Here is a 20,110-nt window from a genome sequence, read left to right as displayed (position 1 = left end):
TTTACTTCACTGGAGAGGTAAATGGTCATGATGGTTCTGAACATATAACTGATTCTCTGCACTTGACCATCGTCATCCCCAAACACACAGGTTTCTACAGATACTCTATTATATTTAATCATTCTTTTCAATATCTATGAATTCAATTCAGGATTATATGAATACATCTATCTTCATCCACAGCTTAAGTCGCCCCCTGTTCCAAGTTGTTGAGAAAGTGATATGCAGGATTTTGTCAAATAAGATTACTCTCATCATTTTTATTCTACTAAGTGCCTCCACTGAAAAGATTTGAGTGGAAAGAGGGGTAGACAGTAATTCTGGGATTGGCATAGCTCTCAAAACATGACTCACTTCTCCACAGTTCCTCTATTACTACCCCACTGACATGCTGAGAAATTCAAGTAATCACTCTTGGGACTGGCTAGAGAAAAACACAAAAATGAGTAATTGGCTACTGAAAGGTCACAAACAGTAAACCTTTCTTGCTATGATTCAAATGGGTAGAGACTTACTAAATATTTCATATCTGCAGTTTTAAACATACTGAAATCAATAGAGTGACCTTTAATGAGGTCAACAAAGCACAGAAAAATCATCCATAATTATCTTAAAATAGTATCAAATTTGGGATGCTAGGTGATATAGGCATTGCCAAATTCAGAGCTCTTTTTCACTATAAATGCCACTGTCTTGGCAGTGGCATAAAATCACCTATATAGACTGAATTTCTCATTTGGCACATATTTGGAGTCAGTGGCTACTACTAAATCTCAAAAACATGTTTATTATTCATAGCCAAATGCTAGCTACTTCACTTATGTCATTCTGTAAGAGATTTCTGTATCTCTGAATTGACACAAGATTGTTGTATCCTTTAGAACAGTGGTTCCCACTTTTTTCCCTTATCAAGGCACACACATGAGGAGTAATATTCAAAACTTCGCCCACCCTTCTCAGTTCCAATCATTCCCTAAGACCTGTTGCATGAATAAAAGAGGTCATCAGTTATGCCTGAATATAAGCCTCTGCTCCATGGAGTACCACTCCTTTCTCTTCTACTGATCTAGATATGAGAACCACTTACTTAGGTGATATCTACAATAGATACAAACAAGGTCCATCTGCTATATATTTGATAGAGGGAGCCATCTATAGGAAAGGATTTCAGGGGAATTGGGAAATCCCACTTGTTCATGATATAGTACAAGGCTTTGCTTGAAAGCAAATAGGCTGTCAGCTGAGAGGGCCTAGAAGCAACACTCCCCCAGTAGCAATCAACACTCCTAGCATCCAAATCTTGGTTTATAGTATGGTTTTCCATTAAAAAGAATCAAGCCTCCTTGGGAATATGGCTGATGCAAGACTGGGAGCCATAAATAGAGAAGATAAACTTGAAGTGTCTTATAGTGCTGAAATATAAGAAAATGCTAAAAAAAAAACCCAAAAAACTATAATGAAACTGGACAGCTGCATGTAAATCAATGAAGTTAGAACACTCCCTCACACCATACACAAAAATAAACTCAAAATGGTTTAAAGACTTAAACATAAGACAAGACTCTATAATCCTCTTAGAAGAAAACATAGGCAAAACATTTTCTGACATAAATCTTAGCAATGTTCTCCTAGGGCAGTCTACCCAGGCAATAGAAATAGAAGCAAAAATTAACAAATGGGACCTAATTAAACTTATAAGCTTTTGCACAGCAAAGGAAACCATAAGCAAAACAAAAAGACAACCTACAGAATGGGAAAAAAATATTTGCCAAAGATGAGACTGACAGGGCTTAATTTTCAGAATATATAAACAGCTCATACAACTTAATAAGAAAAAAATGAACAACCCAATCCAAAAATGGGCAGAAGACCTAAACAAGCAATTGTCCAATGAAGACATACAAATGACCAAAAGGCACGTGAAAAAAATGTTCAATATCACTAATTATCAGAGAAATGCAAATCAAAACTACAATGAGGTATCACTTCACACCAGTCAGAATGGCCATCATTCAAAATTCCACAAACAATAAATGCTGGAGAGGGTGTGGAGAAAAGGGAACCCTCCTATACTGTTGGTGGGAATGTAGTTTGGTGCAGCCATTACAGAAAACAGTATGGAGATACCTCAAAAAACTAGAATTAAACTTACAATATGATCCAGCAATCCCACTCCTGGGCATATATCCCAGGGAGCATTAATTTGAAAAGATACATGAATCCCAACATTCATAGCAGCACTATACACAACAGCCAAGACATGGAAGCAACCTAAATGTCCATCAACAGATGATTGGATAAAGAAGTTGTGGTATATTTCTACAACGGAATACTACTTGGCCATAAAAAATAATAAAATAATGTCATTTGCAGCAACATGGATGGAACTGGAGATTGTCATTCTAAGTGAAGTAAGTCAGAAAGAGAAAGACAAATATCATGTGATATCACTTATATGTGGAATGTTAAAAAGACATTGTAAAAATGTAAAAATGTAAATACAAAATGTAAATGTAGAATGTAAAAAAAGACAAAACAGAAACAGACTCACAAACATAGAAAACAAACTTATGGTTACCAGAGGGGGAAAAGGGTGAGAAGGGATAAATTGGTAGTTCAAGATTTGCAGATACTAACAAATATATATAAAATAGACAAATAACAAGTTTATGCTGTATAGCATAGGGAACTATATTCAATATCTTGTAGTAACTTATGGTGAAAACAAATATGAAAATGAATATATATATGTTCATATATGAGTGAAGCCTTATGTTCTACACCAGAAATTGACACAACATTGTAAACTGACTATACTTCAATAAAAATACATATATACAAAAATAATGATGATGAGGTTATGGCAAAGGGATAAATGTATCAACTGAAAGAGTTCCCAATGGACAAAGGTGGAGGAATTTGACCCAGAAAATAAATTAGCATTGGATTATTACTCAGTGTAAAATAAAAATATCCATGATTCCATGGTGATATACATAAATGATTGAATAAATAAATAAATGGGAGAGAAAAAATAAATATCCCACACAGAAGAATTCTAAATAATTTTATGTAGCTATTTTGCTCTTAATGAGGTAGAGCATAACTACCACTCCTTAAGTATGGACTATGAGTAACCACTTTCTTCCAAAGAGAACAATTTGAAAAGGAAGGGAAGACAGAGCAACTTTAAGTGAAGGAAGACAAACACTACCTTGAGCCAGATGGTCAAGGTGAATATCTACAGTGATAAAGCATATTGATACCTCAAACCCTTAGTATGATGTGATGAAAATGATATTTTACCTCTGTGGTCTTCCTCCAGAAAACATATGACCCTGGTATAACCATGAAAAAAATCAGATAAATCCCAACTAATTATACAAAATATCTGAACAGTACTATTCAAACCGTCAAGGTCATCAGAAACAAGGAGAGTCTGAGAAACCACAACAGCAAAAAGGAGCTTAAGGATACATGACATGTATGTAATGTGGTATCCCAGGTGGAATCCTAGAACAGAAAAGGAGCAGCAAGGAAAACATGAGGAAGTCTGAATAAAACACAGACTCCAGTTAACGATGATGTACCACTGTTGGTTCATTAATTGTAACAAATGTACCAAAGTTGTGGAAAATGTTAGTAATAGGGGAAAACGGGTGTAGGGCATACAGAAACTTTCTGTACTGTCTTTCTAATAATTCTGCAAATCCAAAACTGTTCTAAAATTTAGAAGTTTATTCAAAAGCAAATTGTGGGGGGGAAGGGTATAGCTCAAGTGGTAAAGCACATGCTTAGCATACACAAAGTCCTGGGTTCAATCCCCAGTACCTCCTCCAAAAATAAATAAGTAAACCTAATTACCTACCCCCCCAAAAATAAATAAAATAATTTTTTAAAAAAAGCAAATTTATTGCAGCACATTTTGTAGGGCCAAAAAAAAAAAAAAAAACACTGGAAACAAAGTATATGCACATCAATAGGAAAACAGTTGACGAAATTGTGGTATCACAGACTATTAAACAACACAGAATATTATATATTTAAAAGGATGGGTGAGCTCTCTATCAATTGACTTGGAAATAGTTACACTATGTATTTGGATAAGAAAAGAAAATAGCAAAGAAATATATAACTCTTTTTCTTTTGTAAATCAATGAGGAGAAAATCCCCATGTAGATATGCTTGTATAATTAAAAGAATAAGGAGAAGGTATGCAAAGATACACACTAGACTGTGAGCATCGCTCGGAGTAGGGGAATGGGGCTAGAGGAGAGAGGGGAAGAGGGGAGAGGTAGCTGCACTGAGGAAATAAGCAGGACAGAGAAAGTAAGCAACAACATATTCAATCATTCATTGTAAGTATAGCACCTGTATATCGTGGGCTGATGCTTTGCAAATACAATTTTAAATTTGGGAAAACAAAAACAAACAAACAGAGCAAACGGAATAGGGGGAGGAAAAGAGATCTATTTTAGATTGGCAGAATTTAATGAGGATGGGGAACGAAGAGGGTGTAAACAGGCAGAGAGTAACAGCACCCTAAAAAATATAGCGTCAGATACTGAAGCCAAATTACACTCACTTCTTACATTTGCGAAGAGCTGCCCAAGGAGGTGAAAATATTATTACTGAATAAATCAATCACCAATAGTGTAAAATATTATTACACTAAGGGTGTGATCCAAATGATTGCTATTTCTGCTAATATCCTGGAGTTTTTGCCGACACCAAAAAGACTAAACTTGCTTCCCCAACACTTCCTCCCAATCCACATACAATAGTGATTCTTAGAGTGTCAAGAATGTTCTCCTTTTATATACCACCTTGCTCTCCTGCCCTTTTGAACAATGAGGCCACACCAGGGGCTTCCAAGTGCTTTTGATGAAGAAGTGACAAAGTTTTGGCGTCAAAGTCCACAGGAAACAGAAATAGGCAGGGTCTGCATTTCCAAGACAGTAAAATCAAACAATAGAGTGCAGGTCCCTGGTGAGCAAGGTCAGACACTTCCAAAATGGCAGTACTGAAAAGTAGTTTAAAGGCCACCACAGCTACCTACTTCAGTACCTCTGATGCAGTCTCTATCTGAGATGGGAGATTCTAGAACCTAGCACTGGGGTGGAGGGGGGAGGAAGGACATATTGTGGAATCCCTAAGGATTATTTTATCTGTTTGATTGCTTTTCACTGTAAACTTGCAAGCAGGTACTGTATCTGTGGTATCTTCCCAGCATAGTATGTAGGAACACAGGATGACTGTGCGTCTATAGGGCCCATGTTGAAAATAAACAAATAAATATTTACACACAGTGGACTCAAACTCACATTGCCAATCCTATGAAGAATTTCATCAGAAATTCATTTGTTAAAAGATCTTCCAGAAACATATGAGTCTATTTTCCGTCAATAAGAAATGAGAGACTGTGGCCTAAATGATACTTTAGGTCATTTTCATGGCCAGATATTGAGATTAAAACAACTGGGTCTATGCAGAAACAATCATTAATACTGATCTTTCTCCATTTATAATGGGGATACATCCTGATAAACCCATGGTAAGTTGAAAATACTGTAAGTCAAAATGCACTTAATACATCTAACTTACTGAACATCATAGCTTAGCCTAGCGTATCTCGCATGTGCTCAGAACACTTACACTTGGGCAAAATCATCTAACACAAAGTGTATTTTATAATAAAGTGCTGCATATATAATGTAACTTACTGAATCCTGCACAGAGAGTAAAAAAAAAAAAAACCCACAGAATGGTTGTATGGGTACAGAACGCTTGTAGAGTGTATCAGTTGTTTATCTCACAATCTCGTGGATACTGGGAGGCGTGGCTTACTGCCTGCCACTGCCCAGCATCGTGAGATAGTATCATACCGCATATCGCTAGCCTGAAAAAGATCAAAATGCAAAATTCAAAGAACGTTTTCTACTGAGTGTGTATCACTTTCACACCACAGTAAAGTTGAAAACTCCTAAGTCCAACCATCTGAAGTCAGGGACTGTCTGGATAAGACCCCAGGGCAGGGGTGGAGTTGGGGAATAATTCAATCACCAAATTTTCTGAATTAAATGAGTACACACAGTAAATGGGAGTCTTATGAAAATTTGATAAGAACTTGCTATGTAGTTTAAATAAATAAGTAGAACTGAATTTACTGAAGCTCCACATGTACCACAGGCTTTCAGGAATAGACCCAGTGTATAACATGCAGCCCACTCGGCACACACTCCAGTCCCAGACTACCAGCCGTGACATTGAGCAATATTTTCACACAGCACTCACCTTAAAACACAAGTGTAGAATCCACTGTCTTGTGCCTCAGCTGAGTGAAACCATATTGAATCTTCCTCTTTGCTCATCCTGACCTCTGAAAAGATGATGGGCTCTTCCAAATCACCTTTGTTTTTGTACCACATAAGCCTGAGCCCAGTGCTCTGGGCCATGCTATAGTTGGTACGGATGTAACTGTAGAAGAGGGCACATTTCACTCGGACTGGTTCACCTGCCAAAGCCATGTATGTCTTCAGATCCACTGACCAGTCAATGCAGCCATCCACTGAAAGAAAACCAGACTGGGCATGAGATGGAGTGAGCACTGTTGATATTAATGAGAAGAGTAACAGTCATTGCCAACGTGTACTGAGGACTTGCTGTGAGCCAGACACTGTGCCAAGTGTTTTACACAGGTTACCTCATTCAGTCTTCCCAGTGATCCTGTAAGATAGTTCAGCATCTGCCTTCGACCTGGGCAAGCAGGATTCCTGCTTTAGCCCTATGCCTTTGGGGTACTTCCAGTTCTCTAGAGGAACCTTCTGCTTGGGGATGACTAGCTCCTGGGAGGAGCTCTGAGGTTGTCCTGGGCTCCCACAGCTAGCTACCAATTCCAGTAGGGTAGCCTGTCAAGTGGATTGCTCCTGCTAGTCACTTGGTAATCACTTAACAGGTGAATTTTGTGAGATTAGATGGCTAGACTGACTCTGTTGATTTTAGGTGACTCAAACTGTTTATATAGATAAGCACCCCACAAAAAAAATACTTCCTCAGGACCCCTACATAGCCTAGGAGCAGCCCTGAGGTTGATACTCTTATTATTCTTACCTTACAGGTAAGAAATCTGAGACTCAGAGAAGTTCAGTGACTTTGCCTGTGGTCACAGACCTAAGACGTGGTGGACAACCAGTCTCTGACTCCAGAGACTGTGTTCTTAAGCCCTATCCTATATTTGCTCTGCCTATAATTATGACAGGAGTCACTGTGTTATTTATTTGCCTTTGAGACAGTAGATGTCTGGGTTGGCAGCAGTGGGTACCGAAAGTGATTATTTGCCATTATCTACATGCCAGTTTTCCATGCTATGACCTATTAATAGCAGATATTTAATCACAGTTCGATTTCTTTTTGTACCCTTAGGCCTCCCTCGCTGCTCAGCTGGTGTGCGCTCATGGGCATATATTATATTAATGTCAAGTTTAATCAAATAATATTAGGTGGGTAAATCTACCATTAAAGAAAGACATATACAGCACATTCCCTCTTTTCCAGAAGGGTTGGAAATGAAACACTGTGGCTAATTTTATATGCTAGTCAATATGATTAGCATAGATATTCTACCTCCAATCGCTGATTTTCAAAGAATTTTGTCAAATTATGCTACATCCCTTTATATTACTTGATTACCCTTTCTAAAATAATCTTTTCACAAACTGTATAAACACTGCCATTTTAAAATTATATGTTTCGCTTATAATTCAGTGAACTGATCTGCTTCCCTTTTCAGATGTTGAGTACTCTGTGACCCAGTGCGTTTATCTTTTAACCTCAGTTGACAGGAAGCGCAGAGCTAAATGCAATGGTCAAGTGTAATAACTATCTTCCCTCATGATTTTGCTTTCTCTATATAAGGGGTTCTTGACCTGTGGTTCAAGGACACCCAGGGGCGGAGCGCATGGACAGACTCTACGATTGTGCCTATTTGCATAGTTGTACTTTTCTGGGGAGATGTTCCACAGCTCTTTGTCAGATCTTCAAAGGGGTCTAGGAAAGTTTTTGAACTCTGTGGTTTCTGATCGCTCTTTGTGATTTCATTTTTCACTGCGTTGCTGCATATAAGCTTTTATTATAAGCTGCCTGAAATCCTCTCATAGTATGTAAAATATTCATTAGAAATAAATCAATACTCAAATAATTAACTCATTCTACGTTTATACTGAAGGGCATCTGAACTTTATTTGAGGACTGACAGAGCACCAGATTCATCACTATGGATCTTGATGACCACTGTTCACTGTTGAAGTTTAGAAGGTACAACGGAATTGGACTAATTATATACTGTTCTCTGGCTATCTCTTGGGGGGCTTTTTTATGCACTCCCAACAGGTATCGGTTGTTTACCTGTCATTTGTCATTCTCACAACTGTCAAAAGCACAGAGGTGAAAATCTGCAAACTTTCTGGGTCATGGTAAATTACTGGTGATGCATCCCTGTATTAAATGCAACTTCAACATTTGTTGTTTTATCATCTTTAAATGAATTTTATATTATTCCTTTTTATGGATCATCTGTGATACTGTTCCCATGCATTAACAGAACTGAGAAGAAACAATACTTTTTTTTTTGAAAATATATTTTTCTCATAGCTTTATTTTAAAAGTTGGTTAATAGAAACAAAGAAAACATGGGGATAAATTGTTTTTAAAAACTCCCTAATATTCCAGTTTGTGTTTTCCCCTAACCCTAAGATGTACAGCAAGTGTTTTTGAATTAACAACTATGTCTTGGCAAAGTAGCTTCAAATCTCTATAATTACCTATTTGATAGGAAAAAAAAAAACTTCTGGAATTTTTTTTTTTCATTTGTGTCCTAAATCCCTTGACTTACTACCTCTCAACAATCTGTTGCATAGTCGACACCTGTACAACGTTAACAGGCTATTTGGTCCCATTTGTGACAGGACATGGTTGGTATAGAAAATAATCAAAATATCTGCTCCTGGGACACAACAATAATGCTCAAAGGCAACTGAAGACATTTAACTGCCAATACAACCAGATTTGTCATACGGACCTTGAGAGCACACTGAGAATTTATTTTCTTTTAAGTATTAGCTGAGCAAAATGTATTTGATTTAATAGACTTATGGTTCCTCTTCCTCTGTGCCCTTGTTTTAGGTAGCAGAGAGGGAGTCTTTAGTTATAAAGTAGTCAATAGGCAGAGAACAGGTATTCAACAATGAAGACAACAATTTCTAAACATTATCCCCTTATTCTTTTCCCTTAGTACAGTCACCCCACAGTATCTGCAGAAGATTGGTTTCAGGACCTCTGCGGACATCAACATCTGTGGATGCTCAAGTCCCTTATATAAAATGACATAGTAGTTGCATATAACCTACATATACTTTCCAATATATTTTAAATCATCTGGAGATGACTTATAAAAGCTAATACAATGTAAATGCTATGTAATAGTTGCCATTGTGCAGCAAATTCAAGTTTTGCTTTTTGGAACTTTCTGAAATCTGTTTTCAAATATTTTTGATCCATAATTGGTTGAATCCAAGGATGTAGAACCTGCAGATATGGGTGGGAGCAATTGTATTCACAGCACAGGTTACAATATAACGTATCTCAAGAGACCTGAGGCAACTTTCCCCAAAAAAGTAGGCAAAGGGTATGGTACCAGGGATCCATGAAGGCCCATCTGACACCAAATATTTTCCCACACTGAACTTTCATAAGTAGAAGTCGATTCTGATGAGTTAACGACTTATATCTAGAGAGCATAGGACCACTACTAGATTCTAGCAAGGTGGTAGCATTTGTTTTTAATGGATTGCTACTCCTAGGAAAACCAACAGACAGTGGGGCAAAGGGGGATGAAATAGGATATAGAGCATTTATCTTTAGATTTGGGACTGGTAAAGCAACTAAGAAGGACGTACTGAGATAAGAGGCCTGGAAATTCAGGTGGCAAGGAAACATGAAGGGATTGAAACTTTGAGGTTAAAAGAGAGGAAGTGAAATGCGTGAGAGGGTCACAAGAAGGCAGGAAGAGGAGAAAGGTCACTCAATTTGCCAAGAGTCATTCCAGGAATCAAAGGTGGTACCATCAGTCACCAATGCAAGTCATGTTTCTGTCATGAGGAGGAGCCTGTAACACATGCCACACATTCAGAGCTCTTTGCACATTGACACTCCATCCATACTTGGCAAACAGCTGAATCAATCGATCTGTGATGCAGCTGACAAGGGAGCAGGCTACAGCCAGGCTGGGGACATAGCAGAACCAAGGAGCCCACAGAGGAAGCCCACCTGCAAGCTTAAACTTATCAGCCCTGGCCTCTAATTCAGAGCAATCCAGCCCTGTTCTGTTCACAACTCCAGCTGCACCTGTTTAAGTTGGTCCACAAAGGGCTCGAAAGAAAAGTCATTTCTGTACACATTGGCTTCTCCCACAGGTGGTTGATAGCTGGGTTTCACTGACCAGCCACATGTGTAAATAGAGGCATTGTCAGAAGGAAAACACTTTCCCCCTAAAACCAGCAATATTCTACAGTTGGGTTGATGCTTGCTACAGAGCAAACCCATCAAAAGCATCAGCGAGTGCATGCCTGTCCCTCTGCTTCACAATCACTCAGCCTAGCTATAAATATTCCTGTCATTCCATTAAAAAATAGCTCCTATTTCTAAATTATCCATTCCCTGTTCACTCTTGAGTCTTATGAATAGCAATTCAAATATTTAAAAGAAAAATTGTGTTTCTTTAGATTCTCATCTCTGTTCCTTTGATTTAGATTTCTGTAAGATTATTACTCTTGGTTTAGTCTTGTTAGCAGAAATGCATTAATATCTGAGCTATCCAAAATAATTATCACGGAGCAAAGAAAGTCACTTCTTTAAAACCCAGGTCTCTATTTTAATCACTTTCATTCCAATTTGCAAAACAAGTGGGAGTTTAAGGTATTTGACATGAAAATTCAAAAAAAAATGGAGCACATGAAATATATAAATGACATGCCAGTGTTCGTGCAATTTATTTTGCCAAGAGGAGATTCCTAGGGGTAAAAATGAACGCAGCCCCCTGTAAAGTACCTTGGGTGACCAGAGCAAACCTATTTAGCCTGTTGATAGATAAGCCTCCGCTTCCTTCTCAATACAACTGGAAAAGCAAATCCTGTCACACCCACCTGCTGTGAAAACAAAGTCCTGAGAAAAGATTTTAAATCCCTAAAAGAGGATAAGATGTTATTATCAACAACAATTATAATATTATTTTAGAAAAAAAGAACATTGCATGGAATAAAATTACAGACTCTAATGGCTATGTCCATTACAATTTTTATTGGGGGACAGGTCATTATAGCTATGTATAGAATCGCCAATTCTGGATTTTTGCCCCAAACTGTAAATCCCTTTGGGTAAAATGGCTAATTAGCACTATAAAAATATGCAAGCTCCAGATATCTTGATGATGTTCATTACAACTTAAGTCCTTTGCCTGGGATGTACGTCTGATACTATTTTATCATGTTTTTGATTAAGAAATTCATTTGTTAAACCAGGTGTTTTCTTGTAACTATGTCAACTATATCCCATTCGTTTTTATGGACAGCTCTCCTCCCGTTTGTGAATCAACAGGGCAATTGTTGGGGGCAATTCATCAAATTACCACTAGAGGGCGGGCTGTCCAAGTTTTTGTGTAGCACGTTAAGTTTTCGCCACCTAACCTCTAAAACAGGATTTGCTAGCTATCCAACAAATGCTGGGTTGCTGGGGAGGGATCACAGCGAACCTCTGGGGATACACCACTGGCGATGATAGAGGGAGCCAAAAGTTGAGCATGTAGTTAAGATCTTGCTCAGATTGGGTAACCAGGTTACAGACACCGGTAAATGACCCAACACAGAAATGTGCAACAGCAGCTACTGGCATTCACAGAGTCCTTAGTACAGAACTGCTGGGCCCTGCGATAGGTGCTTTGCATGTAGTTTCCTCATTTCATTATCATGTCAACGCTGGGAGGTAGGGATTCTTTTCCCCATTTTATTGAGGAGAAAAGAAAAGCTCAGAGAGTTGAAGTGATTGCTTAAGGTCATTCAGGTTGTAGTGGCAGAGTTTGGACCCCAACACAGGTGTTAGACTCCAGAAACTATGTTCTTAATCATGGTGTGTGTTCTATATACTGCCTCCTATACACCTCATCCCGGCTCATGAGCCATTAAAATATTAACATTTGCTTGGTGCTATCCACACTGTCATATGTATTCCAAAGAGAACATGCCTGTTCAGTAGAGTAGAATTTTCTAGCTGAGTAATAATCTATCCCCCAAATAATAACCATTGTGGGAATAATAACCATCAAATAATAGATGCCAATTATGTATCTATGAATTATGCACAGTATTTACATAGTAATGGATTATTAATAATCTGTATATATGATTTACCCTCTGAAGATATTGTAAATCTTGGATAAATTTTATTGGGCTCACATTGATTTATTTAAAATTAAATATCTAGGGATGATCACTCAGTTCCTAACATTATAAGCTTAGAAATACAGTTGTGTGCTTATCTTAATATTTATACTTACTATGTATTATATATGTTGAATATATAACTCTCCTTATTTTTAATATTTTAATGTGGGAGTTGAACACCTCCTGTTTCAGCTCTCCCCCAAACTCATGCCTAAAGACAAAATTCTTTTTATTTTATACCCATCACAGTGGACACTGTCTGCCTCCTGTGGGCAGCCTTCAAGCACCAAAAGTCAAACTCTGCGAGAAGGGAGTGGCCTGTGCCCCAGGGGCTGGACGCATGCCTCTTTGCCCCCAGGCTGGATATGTGGACAGAGCTGTTTCACCATTTTTTTACAAAAATTCTGACAGTGGAAAAAATTTTGATTTTTAAAATTTCATCTGTGCATCAGTATCCATCCATCAAGAGACTCCTCCTCCATCTCTGCTCTATAAATACAATGAATGATTATTGCTTCTGGTTTTAAAAAGCATGTCTCCATTTTTTATGAATTGGATTATACGCTTTCCTTTCATGATTTCACCCCCTACTATTCGTCAATGGGAGAGTTCTGCCTAAATGAAGTCCTTCATCTCATTTCAAGCTAGTTATTATGCTTAATAATGGGCTGGCAACCATCTTCATTATCCTTTCATTACAGGATCTGTGCTATGCTTTGACAAGATCATTCCTTCAATCTTCACCCGACAAATAAGCCTCAATTACGTTATGGAGGTGAAGCCACGTGAGGCATGACAACCAACTCCTCAACTCCTGATTACCTGAGGCCTTTGGGTATTTGCCACTAGGCTGAGATGCACTGATGTTATTTCAAAGGCCGCAGCAGCAAATGCACCTGCAGGTGACAGGACATCAGCACTGCCCACCAACCCCTCTAACGGGCTTTTCTGCTACTCCCTCAAATCCAGGACCCTCGGCAGTGAGCTTATTGCCAATGCCAAATCTTCGCTGCCTCCCATGTTCGCAGTCATCCAAGCCCCAAATTTTGGAAGTCATCCCTGAATCTTGCCTTTCCCTTCCCACTGACCTCCACCTGCTCCTCTCATTAGACATTAAAGTTTGTCCTTTCTGAAAAGTTACTCAAATTCTTTCCCTCCTCTCCATCTCCTAGACATACAAGTCAAGAACCTTCTCAGATCTTGCTTGGACTATTGGAATGCCCTTCTAAATGATTTTCTAACTTTTCCATTCCAATCTGTTTTTGAAACTGCTACCAAAGTGCTTTCTTTTTTTTTTTTTAATTGAAGTATAGTTGATTTACAATGTTGCATTAGTTTCTGGTGTACAATATACTGATTTGAGTTTTATATATATATATATATATATATATATATATATATATATATATATACATACACACACACACACATATATATATACATACACATATATATATTCTTTTACATATTCTTTATCATTAAAGGTGATTATGAGCTATTGAATATAGTTCCCCATGCTATACAAGGGAGGACCTTGTTTAGCTATTTTACATATAGTAGTTTGTACTTGCAAATCCCAAACTCCAAATTTAGCCCTCCCTTTGCCTTTCCCCTTAGTAATGATAAGTTTGTTTCTGTCTGTGAGTCTGTTTGTTTTGTAAATAAGTTCATTTCTGTCATTTCAAAGGGACCTTTCTGATGTATAAGACTGTGTCCCTTTACTGCTCAAAACCTGCAATGGCTCCCGATATGCAAATCCCTAAACCCAGCTCCCCTGGCTCACCAGGGACCGCCTGTCTTTCCTGTCTGCAGCCACAGCTGTTGGCAGACGCTACACTTCAGTAAATGCTCACCAGGCCTGAACCTGCCCTTCATTTCTCTCCTTTTGTTCTTCCGGTTCCTTCCACTAGAATACCCTTTGCTTCTGTGCCTATCTATTGAGATACTACTTATCTTCCAAGACCCAGCTCCCACTGCCACTTCTATCGAACTGCACTCCACAGCTCCGTGTGAATTCTTTCCCCTGTGGTGCTCTGACCACATGTTTATCTACAGATCGCCTTGCCAGTTAGATGGGTGTCTCACTTACTTTGTATGCCTAGGACACGGCCCAGTGCATTGCACATAGTAGGCACTCATTCAGTCTTTACCGGATGGAATCAAGTGGGATTTTCCCCCAAACAAATGCACTAGTAATCAGAAGTTGTTTGTATTTGTCAAAGACTTTAAGACTCCTCCTGCTGCTACCCACCAGAGCAGTGATGTCTCCAAAATCTGACACGACAAGGTACAAAATGTGTTCACAATAACAAATGACTGCTACTTTTCCATTAGCTGATGTCACAAGAGATAGGAATCACAAAAGAAACTTAATGCTACATCCCTGCTCCGGAAGTCCCGATTCTGTGCTAAGTCAATCAAAATCACTGCGCCTATCACCCAAGCCCTTCCAAATCAGGCCCTACCCAAGCAAAATGCCTGCCTGTCACTTTCAAAGAGAAATGCCCCACTCTTGCATCTGACCTCCTCTCTCTCAGAGCTCCCTTCACCCTCCTTGTCAGAAGGCAGTTATGCTGTGCCCTTGCTCATTCAGCTCTTTCCTGTCTCCACCCTCATACCATTTCTCCCACCTTCCAGGCTTCTCCCAACCAAGTCTCCGATACGGCTAGAGCTTAATTTACCTAGGAGTCAAGTTAGAAGCGGCACCCTGGGTTTTCTACCATATTGACTGGAACATTAGTCATCTCATGCTTTTCTTTTTCTTGTTTTCATCTCTCCTCAAGCACCTCCCACACCAGACCTATAGTATGTCTTACTAAACATAGGTTTATGTGATCTCACGTAATCCCATGTGATCTCACATAATTAAGTACTAGTAGAGTGAACTGCTTTTGGTTAATTAATTTTCATATTAGGTGGAGGGTTAACCTTTCCATTGTTGCAAATCTTTTTCAAATCCATTTTTCTGTCTCAGTAAGTAGAGAATCATAATGAGAATGAAATTTTTCTGGATTGACTGAGGATGTGTCAGGCCCTGGGGGTCATCACACTAGACTCTGATGCCAAGGAGGTGTAAGAACAGAGCACAGCAGTGTGACAAGAGCTTAGAGCTAGCTGGAGAGCCGAATCCTGGGTTCACATTCCACCTCTGCCTCCTTAAGGAGATACATGACTTTGGAGTAAGAAAAGAAATGGAGACATTAAACTAGACAAGTTCTAACCTAGCATCAATAAAACAAGTTATATGATGGTTGCTGAAGCCTTTAGTCAAGAACACCAGTTGCATATTAGTGCTAAATTTGAAAATCCCCCTCCACACCCGGGCGATCTTCATTTTTATGTTTTTTCTTAATTTCAAAGTTACAGAGAAATAAAAAGAATACTATTACAAACTCCCATGACTTCAGCATCCAAATTTAATAATGTTAACTTTTTTCCCCCAATTTGCTTTCAGTAGCTTTGTTTCAGTAAAGAAATAAAGCACTGCAGATATAGTAAATGTCGCCTTTAACCACCATACACAGTGCCATCCTTACCTCAAACCCCTGCCTGGATGTAACCACTATTCCTTCCAACTTTTAGACTCTTATGTACATAGGTAGATACACTGAAGAAAAAAATTCATAGTGATTAAAAGCTCGTCTTACAATGGGGAGTAGTGGTGGGAATAAAGGCCAGTTAACTGAGGGCTCTTGGGAGGTGGGTTCCACTCAGCTGAGGTCTAACAGAGCACACTTACAGGTGTGCACACACACCCCATACCCGGGTGCACCCTGCACCTCCCACACACAGAACCCTTAGGAGGACTAAACCTCAGAGTCTACAGGGATTTTCTGCCTGCGGTCAGTTGTTTCCATACTACCTGCTGCCACACTGATTTCAGGATGAGAACTCTGGTCCTGTCAGAGTTCCACTCCAGGTGACTGGGAGATGCGGTGCAGTGCGGGTGCTTACCTGTAGCACTGATATGACCTAGATGGTGCTCAAGGGAGGGGCACCCACTGCGGGGCTAGCCCTGCTTTACCTGACAGGAAAATGGCCAAGTTCAAAGGACTTACTGGGTGACTGGGTATGAACTGTATCTGCCAAATGTTAGCACCATAACTGTAGTTTTACTACCCAGGAAGCTGGTCTTGCCTTATCCCCTCTCAGAAATGGGTACGGTTACAGGGCACTCCATAATGTTGCTACATGCATTTAGGTGAACATTAGAGGATTAGTAATGTGTCACTGTGCCCAGATACTGACTGTCCCCATGGTAAAAGAGGCATAATTATACTATATCTATAATATTACTATTTGTAGTTCTATTAATATTATGTTATAATATTAGTTAACCAGGATGCAGCAGCAGGAAGGCTTGTGTTAGGCTTTGCTTATTGTTAACTGGGGATAATTACTGTGCATTCATTATTATTATTTGTGTTTACATTATTATTATTAATGTTATTTATTTCACTTTTATACTATCCATTATTTTAATTAAGGTCATAATTAAATGATTATGTCATTACTCATTATAATGAATACCACAATTGTATTACTATGTATACCACAATCATATTATATATTATAAGAATTATAGTAAGCATAACACAGTTTAATACTTTACTAATAAATACAGGAGACTTGAGGATGGGAGAATCTTAAGTCCCAGAATCCTAAGGACCCTGCTGACCCATTTCTCCCTCTTTCAGTCCTCACCTCCAGTCAGGGTAGCTCAATTTCTGGGCCCTTCAACATCACTAGATCATAAGCTGTTACGAGATCACTGTTGCCAGGGTATGTGTCATCCTCTCCAGCCAAAACATAGGCTCCTGGACCCTGAGCGTTGGCTGTGTGTGGAGCTGGCCTTTAGAGCCTGAAGTTCCTAGTGAAACCCTAAGTCCCTGCCCCCTGAATCCCATAAACACTCTTGGAATAGATAGAAATCCTACAGTGATGCCCCAAAGATGCCTCATCTTCACCCCCAAAACCTATGAAGACGATGAAATAGCACTTCTGTGATACTGCTCTCCTACATGGCACAGCTGACCATACCATGGAGAGTTAATTCAGTTGGACCTGATCTAACCACAAGGAGGCTGGAAAGCAGAGCGTTTTCTCCAGCTGTACGAGAAAGGGGAGTCAGAGAAAGGTGAAGTGTGTAATGCAGGATTGCTGGCTCTGAAGATGAAGGAGGCCACTTGAGAAGGAATGCTAGGAGCCTCAAGGCACAGAAAGCAGCTCCCAGCTGACAGTCAGCAAGGCAACAGGCACCTCAGTCCTGCAGCTGGCAGGAACTGGATTCTGCCCATAGCCGGAATCCTGGGGGATGAGAAGCCTGGAAGGGGATTCTTCCTCAGCTTTCATCCAAGAACCCAGCCCAGCTGACACTTGACTTTGGCCTTGTGAAACCATAAGTGGAAAACTCTAGTGGACGTCTGACCTATCAAACAGTGAGCTCATAAATAGGTATTGTTTTAAGCTGCTAAATTGGGGGTAATGCATGATGGCAGTGATAGAAAACTAACACAACTTCTTAATCCTGACCCCTTTCCTTTTCCCTTCACAGATTATCAGGACCCTGGGGAGCCCTCACACACCAGCTCCTCTCCTTGTCTGTCCAGGAGGATGACTGATTTTGTCCATAAGGTCATGTCCCCAGCCTCTTGACCTTGCTGCCTTTGCCCTGCTCAAACTCTTTGTCCTCAGGTCTTCCACACCTGCATTTCACTCATTGACTTTCCCCCAGCTACCCTCCTAGGACTGCCAAGAACAGCTGATTCTTGCCTCAGGGCATCCTGGCCTTCTGGCACTCATGGTTGGCACACCAGAGGGTGTTCTTGTCCAGGGGCACACTGTGCTGCCCCTCTCAGCACGGGGTGTGCCTCTCTCCAGGGTCCTGAGAATTGGGAACATGCCATTCTCAAAACTGCAATATGGTGTACTTCTGTTCAAGCTTATCTGAGACAGGGCTTCTTCCTGGAAAGGATGTGACAGCTCCAGGAACATGGCCTCCCCAGATGTTCCTGCAGCCTCAGGGCCTGCTCCCTGTGACATCCAGCTGTCCCTGGTCCCTCTGCCTCTTTTCAGGTCTCTGTTGTTGTTTGCCCTTTTTAGGATAGAGAATAAGGACAGAAGTTAGGAGCAGGGACGCGCTGGGCCCCTTCCACCTGCAGTTGCCTCCCTGCCTCCCTTGTCCAACCTCCTGCTCCAAAGCCAGTGACACCTGGTGCCTATGGGTAGATGTTTGCATGAACCACCCCATCAGCTAAACAATGCCACATGCTTCGGCTGCCTACCCAAGGGGCCTGGGAAATGTGACAAGATCCTCAGAGATCCCAGCTGTCAGCTTCACACCTGACTCAAGACTCCCCATGACGTGTTCCCTTTGCAAAGATAATCATCTTCCCTAAGATCTTCAACCTGCCCAAGACCATCAGCTCCTAGCTGTTCCAGCAGACTGGTGAGATTCTATTTATTGAGCTGGTTGCTTCATCACAGGTGTGTTTACTTTAGACATTTCCTTCAGTTGTACATTTAAAATAACACCCTTTTCTGTACCATGTCTGAGATTTCATTTTGCCTTACATACAAGAAGCTAATAAATTAGCCTGTTACTGTTTCACAGATGCTGGCAGGATAAGACTTCTGCGTCGGAAACAAGGGATATTATGACTTGCCAGACAGCAAACAGTATGAATATCAGCATATTTGCATAGGTTCCCCTGGTCCCTCAAGTCCCATGTGAATGACACAGGGCCATCCAGGGGGCTGCTGGGCAGCAGAATCAAGGAACACTGAGCTTGGGGACCCCACCAATTTGTAGCAAGCTGTAAGCATGCCTGCTCTTTGTCCTGAGAGATAATTCACCAAGTCCTCAAGGTTGTGTGCAGCAAACACAGCACTGAAAAATGGCCCAGGAAAAGGACACCAAGACCTTGCATTCTTGGTGTCCCCAACAAGATGTGCAGGAGCACAAGAAGCTCCCCCAACAATTAAACTTCAATAAAATTTACCAAAAAAACAGTACCCTGATTGACAGCACCCCCACTATTAACAACCCCTCCTCCATCTCTCACTTTTTTCTCTCCTTCACCCCCTGCCCACACTCTTGGTGCTACTCCTTTCCCAAACTGCTCTCTCTCTCCCTCTCCTCATCCCATCCAGGGCATGAACCCTAAGCCAGGGAAGAGGCTGGATTCAGACAGATCTGGGATTTGACTTGGTCACATTGTGAAGCCTCTGGCAAGATTTCCTGAACCCTGAATTGGCTGTGGTGGTGGCAGCCAGGGAGGGGCATCCCCTGTTCCTCCAGCACCAGCCTGCACCCGTCAGCACCTGTCTTTGCCAGGCAGACATAAGCAGGTAGGCAGGCCAGGAGGGCTGGGGTAGAGAGGAGAGGGTGTGTGCTCAGCCCAGGACACGATCCCACACACATACACAGAGGTTTGGACTACTTTGGTTAGCATGGAGCTTAGTAGGCCTGTAGCCTAAACAGGAACAAATGGGGGTATCGGAATGGTCCTTAACGTATGATGGAGGCTAGATCACCTTCTTCCACAGATCCAACCCCTAAACACAGGGCAGTGGGAAAAGACCCTCAAAATACAAACCTGACCTGATCCTCCTGCTGC

At 40.4% G+C, this 20,110-nt stretch overlaps 1 protein-coding gene across 1 annotated transcript in view; it reads right to left on the bottom strand.

Annotated features, from left to right (window-relative positions):
• Window positions 1-20,110, bottom strand: part of IL1RAPL2 (interleukin 1 receptor accessory protein like 2) — a 1,161,988-nt gene that overhangs the window by 426,677 nt on the left and 715,201 nt on the right. Inside the window, exon 6 of the mRNA XM_064482665.1 lies at window positions 6,295-6,568. Within this exon, the coding sequence (XP_064338735.1) occupies window positions 6,295-6,568 (274 nt within the window). The remainder of the gene's footprint in view (window positions 1-6,294; window positions 6,569-20,110) is intronic.

This window comes from Camelus dromedarius, chromosome X, assembly GCF_036321535.1.
Source record: "Camelus dromedarius isolate mCamDro1 chromosome X, mCamDro1.pat, whole genome shotgun sequence".
NCBI lineage: Eukaryota > Metazoa > Chordata > Mammalia > Artiodactyla > Camelidae > Camelus > Camelus dromedarius.
Note: the sequence above shows the minus strand (reverse complement) of the source record. Positions and strands in the feature narration are given on the sequence as shown.